This window comes from Oryzias melastigma, linkage group LG17 (assembly GCF_002922805.2).
Source record: "Oryzias melastigma strain HK-1 linkage group LG17, ASM292280v2, whole genome shotgun sequence".
NCBI classification, from domain to species: domain Eukaryota; kingdom Metazoa; phylum Chordata; class Actinopteri; order Beloniformes; family Adrianichthyidae; genus Oryzias; species Oryzias melastigma.
Window position 1 is genome coordinate 31,229,556 of NC_050528.1, and position 5,353 is coordinate 31,234,908.

The following is a 5,353-nucleotide window of genomic DNA, read 5'->3' on the forward strand; positions in this document are numbered from 1 at the left end:
AAATTAGGTTAAAAAAAAGAAGCTAGCACGTTGCTAAAATATTGATTTAACTCAAAATTGGCCAAAAAAACCTCAGTAGACACCAAAGTAGCCAAAAAAGCTAGCATGTTGCTAGCGTATTAGCTTAACTCCAAACTAGCCCCCAAAAAACTCAGTAGATCCCAAATTAACTAAAAAAAGCTAGTACGTCGCTAAATTAGTAGCTTAACTCAAAATTAGCCTAAAAATCCTCAATAAGTAGTAAGGTAGCCAAAATAAATAAATAAATAAAAATTCTAGCACGTAGCTAAAATTGTAGCCTAACTCCAAATTAGCCCAAACTACCTCAGTAGATGCCAAAGTAGCCAAAAAAGCTAGCATGTTGCTAGAGTGTTAGCTTAACTCCAAACTAGCCCCCAAAACTCAGTAGATGTCATTAGAATCATTGGAAGTGAAGGCGTGGAGGTGACCTGATGGCAGAGCGGTGCCGGGTATCCTGGGTAGTTGACCAGGATGAGTTTGCTGAAGTTGAACCTGTAGGTGAACCTTTTCCCTTTGGTCTTGTGCAGGATGCGTTTGTTGTAGTAATATCTGCAAGGAGAAGCTCAGTGTTGACCACTTCCTGTTTGGCATGAGCTGTACCTGTGCACCGGTTGGTACCTGAGGGCCCGGCTGAGTTTGTCGTAGTTCATGTGCGGTTTGCCTTTCCTCTCCCCCCACAGCCTGGCCAGCTTCTCGGGGTCCCTGATCACAAACTCCCCCCATTCCCCTCCCCAGCCAATGGCCCCGCCCTCGCCGCGACCCAGCAGCTCCAGCAGGAAGTGCCACAGCTGCACCTGCCTGGAGCCGGGGGACCAGGCGGGTTTGTAGGCCCAGTCTGGAAACAGCACTGCTGGGGGAGAAAAACATGACAGGCCTTAATGAACCCACAGACTGCAGGGAAAGTTATTTGTTTGCAATTTGCTTCTTATGTCACTAGATGTCACTGCAGACTCCATTTTAAACCCTTTGATACCTGAGGCATCGCTTAAGCACAAAATCTTTAACGTACTGTAACCTTTCAACCATACGCCGCTTTTCTACTTCACAATCAATAAATCAAAGAACATAAACAGTGGAGCTCTGGTGTTAAAAAGTAAATACAACAAAATCACACACAGCAAATAGGTTATTATGGTTCTTGGGCTCTAAATTTTCACTACAATTATCTTTTTTAACTCAGAGGTTGCTGTAATGTTGCATCTTTGCAATATAAATACAGGAGGTTAATAAAGGAGAAGCACAAGGCAAAAAGAGGCCTTTTATGGATTAGTTAAATATTTTAAGTGCAGCTATTAAGTCACGTCTTTTCAGCCTTCAAAATAAGAAAGAAAAAGTTCACTGATTGATTCTGCCTTGTTCCCACTCAAATTGAATGAAGTGAAATGAAACTAATTTATTTTATTGATTCATTGATGGAAGATGAAGAAAAAAATAGAAAAGTGAGGAAAATTCCCATCAATTTCTCAGATGTTTTTTAGTTTTTAAAAGATAAACAATAGACCCTTAACACCTGACGTCACACGTGAACAGAGTGACCTCTGGTGTCTATGGTTCAGAACGGCAAAGCTGACGGCTGAACGGTGTTTGGAGGAATTTTACGTAAATAATAAAAGGTAACCTAAGCAATTGTAACTGAAATGTGTACAATATTTATTTTATAAATGTCCTACCTGGTTGTATTCATTTTTCCCTCTTAGATTGTTCCCAAATCAGAGTACAAATGTCAGTAATCCTCCTGCAGAAAGCTGCAGCTCAGCTGCTTCCCCAAATTCCTCTGGATGATATTAAATGAGTCGTGGATTATTTCTCTCTGACAACTCGGTCATAGTTAGAGAAAGGTTACAAGTACTTCACTGAATGCTGCTTGTTTGATTATGAAGATAATTATGATTTTATTCTATTAATCTGTGCTAATGCTAACGCTAATGCTAGCAATAGTTTTGAGACGTGGAGCTGCAGAAGATCTTTTCTCACCAGTTAAAAGTTGCCTAAATTTCCGTTCTCATGTAATTATAGTAAACAGAGCAAAACTCAGACAATTCCAGCGTGTCTGACATTAAAGTCAAACTTATTCCTGTTATAATGTTTTCTACTGCGGTCAGTGAGCTGCTGTTAGCTCAGCCGTAGTTCTAACATCACTCCTCTTTGATTTTGTTCATAAATGTGTCTGATCTGCAGGAAAATAAAGGTAAAAAAAATGATAAAATTAATTGAAACTGTAGGCAAAAATATGAAAGAGACTATTTCCATGTAATGTTATAAAAGATGTTCATCCAGAGATTATTATTTTTACTTGACCGCTCTTATTTTGAAAGTTGAAAATACATGGCTCCATAGCTGCTCTGAACATTTTCACTGAACCAAACCATTCCTGTTTTTACAATTATTCCCTAAAACATCCTGTAGAACAACAAGTACATTTATCCTGGGTAGTGATTAGAAATGTGTAGATAATGCAGCGATGTGTGTCTTTGCTGAAGGTATTAAATGTGGACAACATGAATTTCTATCAACTTTTGTGTTGATCGCACTTAAAATTCGGGCAAATAACATCAGGCAGAATAGAACCAGTTAGAATAATATCTGCTCAAATAAAAGATCAATATTTCAATAAAACCTCAAATATTGGAGGATTTTTTAAATTTGTATTTAGATTTGTGAACGATCAAAGACAGGAAATGAAAATACAGTTCAGCAGGACATTCATAGAATGAATATTGTACATTTTTCTGTTGAATTGGTTTATTATTTATGTAAAATTGTGTGAAACAGCGTTCAGCTGTCAGCTTTGCTGTTCTGAACGCGAACACCAAAGTAACTATTCGCCTTTTCGCCTTGTCGCCATTTTGTCTGACGTCACCGTGAAAATGAACAGTTCTTAAACTGTTCATTTTACAGGTTTATCCCTGAGGGTAAAGGAACATGCTGAATAAAATGACTTAGTGTTACGAGGTATCTATTATGTTGGAATGTTTTTCTAAGTGGTCCTGAAACCACTTCAGTCCCAAAAATCTTAATGAGTTCTTGCTTCTTTGAATCAGCGACAATCATTAAAAGAGGCTTTATTAAAACACTTTTATCGTGTTTGAGCTTTCTGTCAAACCTTTAAACATAAAAGACAATGATGTTTTCTAAACGTTTGTTATTGAATTGTTTTCTGTACATCACTTTTACGGGAGAATATGGTGTCCCTGAAGTGAAACAACCTTGTTAAAACTATTTTTCCATAAACTATTTAAATTTTCCACCCAATAGATATTTGATTACAAAGAAAGACAGATTTAGCCTGAAATAACTTTCTTTCTCACAAAACAGAAGTGATATCCGTCCATTCATTCCTAATAAACATTAAAGTGTCAGAATCATTTTAAAGTGAAGCTTCTTCTCAAATATCAGTACGATGCATGTTGGTTTTATGAGATTCCTGTTTGTCCTGTTTTAAGCAAAACTTGTGAGGAAATCTTTTTGGGTTGTATTTAAACTGTGAACGAACCTTCAGTATTTTATGATTTTATGAGATTTTCTAGATGTTGATTTGAATGAAAGAATCTTAGTGAATTGTTGAACTTAATAAGAAAAGCAAACTAAAGCCACACATCAGAACAATTGTTTTATTCACTCTAATAAGAACTGATAATAGTGAAGAAAGTTTAGTAAAATGTAATTCTTAAAAGTTAATATGAATCACAACTGGTAGACATCCATCCATCCATCCATCCATCCATCCATCCATCCATCCATCCATCCAAACCCAGAATCTCTCTTAGGATTCAGTGGGTTTGTGGGGCTTCAGGGTCATGGGGTTGCTGGAGCCTATCACAACTATGGTGGAGTGAAGATAGGGTTCACCCTGGACAGTTCTCCAGTCTGTTGCTGGGTCACACAATCACTCTCACACATGCACACCTAGGGGCAATTTAGAGACACAAATGAACCTGTGAATCATGTTTTTGGACTCTGGGAGGAACCAGGAGTAAACCCACACGTGCACGAGGAGAACATAACCTACCAACTCCACAAAGAAAGGCCCAAACTGGATCTCAACCAGAGCCCTCTCACAGCAGAGTGAGACCACTAACCACTGCCCCGCCATGCAGCCCTGGTAATGGTCTGTCTACTGCATGTTTGGTAACTTTATTACATGCTTAGTTCCTAAAGGCGACAGAGTATTTGCAGCAGTGGCTGCATCCCTCTGGAACTCCCTTCCCCTCAGCCTCAGATCCGTATTACTTTACACTAAAGTGTAAAGTAATTTTTTATTCTTGTCTTGAAAAGTTCTAAATAAATGAAGTCTATTGTATTGCTTTCCAGCTATCTCACTGCCCAAAAAAGAAAAGTTCAAAACTCAAAACCACAATTGAGGAAAACTTTCACAAACTAAATTTTTTTTCTACACAGTAAAACTGTTTATAAATCCTAAAATGGATCAAAATTTCCTGAAAAACTGCAAACCCAAACACTTTAATTTCCTTTTTGTGTCCCTGATGTGTTTAGTCGTGGTCTGTTTACAGAGTCTCTCCGGTCAAACTGTTTTGGTTTGTTCTTCATTCGGTGCAAAAGCTTCAGGTTCTCTTTCCTCTTTTCTTAAAGTACATTTTCTACATTTTGATGGATCAAACAAACTAAAACAGACTGTCGGTCCTCCAACTGCTCTCCCTGTGCTTCCACTTCATCAAAAATAAACCACATTACTCGTAATCATTATTGCAGCTCATCTAAATGTAAAATACTCTGTGCTGCATTTAACTTTTATATTTTCCCATCCTGGAAAAACAGAGAATCTGAAAATAATGAAAGAGTCATGTAATGCATAACAAATCTGAGACATTTATAATGCAAAGTAAGAAATTATATTTGAATTTCAATAACAATGTGTAATGTATAACAGTTCAGCACAAGAGTGTTTTTATGATCTGTCTTGTATGAATATGTGAAATGAAGGATTTAATCATGAATAACTTCAATAATAAATAATCCTTTACAATGTTAAATATTTTCAAACATAGATTTCTCTTTTTGCCTTTTCTGACACATTTTCTGCACTTTAAATGGGTGTTTCCTTTGCAAAGGGGGGTGGAAATGCTGCAAGGAAATATTATTCAAGGTGGAAAACAAACAACTAAACCTTTTTTCTAAAAGGAAGGAAGTGGAAACGTTAGAAGTTCAACAAAATACATTGGAAATAAGAACAAAACAAAGCGAAACAAAATAAAACAAAAAACAAGGAAAGTCAAAACCCAAACAGGCAAAAAAAAGACAATTAACAAATGATGACTGCAGCAGTTCAATCCTATGAAAATATTCCTCACTTTAAAAATATTTTATATATTCT

At 36.9% G+C, this 5,353-nt stretch overlaps 1 protein-coding gene across 2 annotated transcripts in view; it reads right to left on the reverse strand.

Moving 5' to 3' along the window:
* LOC112150658 (ETS domain-containing transcription factor ERF-like) overlaps positions 1 to 5,353 on the reverse strand; it is a 14,926-nt gene that overhangs the window by 6,437 nt on the left and 3,136 nt on the right. Inside the window, exons 3-4 of one of the 2 annotated variants that reach the window (XM_024279116.2) lie at positions 640 to 868; positions 450 to 570 (exon numbers count right to left, since the gene is read on the reverse strand). In XM_024279116.2, coding sequence (XP_024134884.1) covers positions 450 to 570; positions 640 to 868 — 350 coding nt within the window. Of the gene's footprint in view, positions 1 to 449; positions 571 to 639; positions 872 to 5,353 lie in introns of both variants that reach the window. The other variant, XM_024279107.2, reaches the window with a different exon arrangement.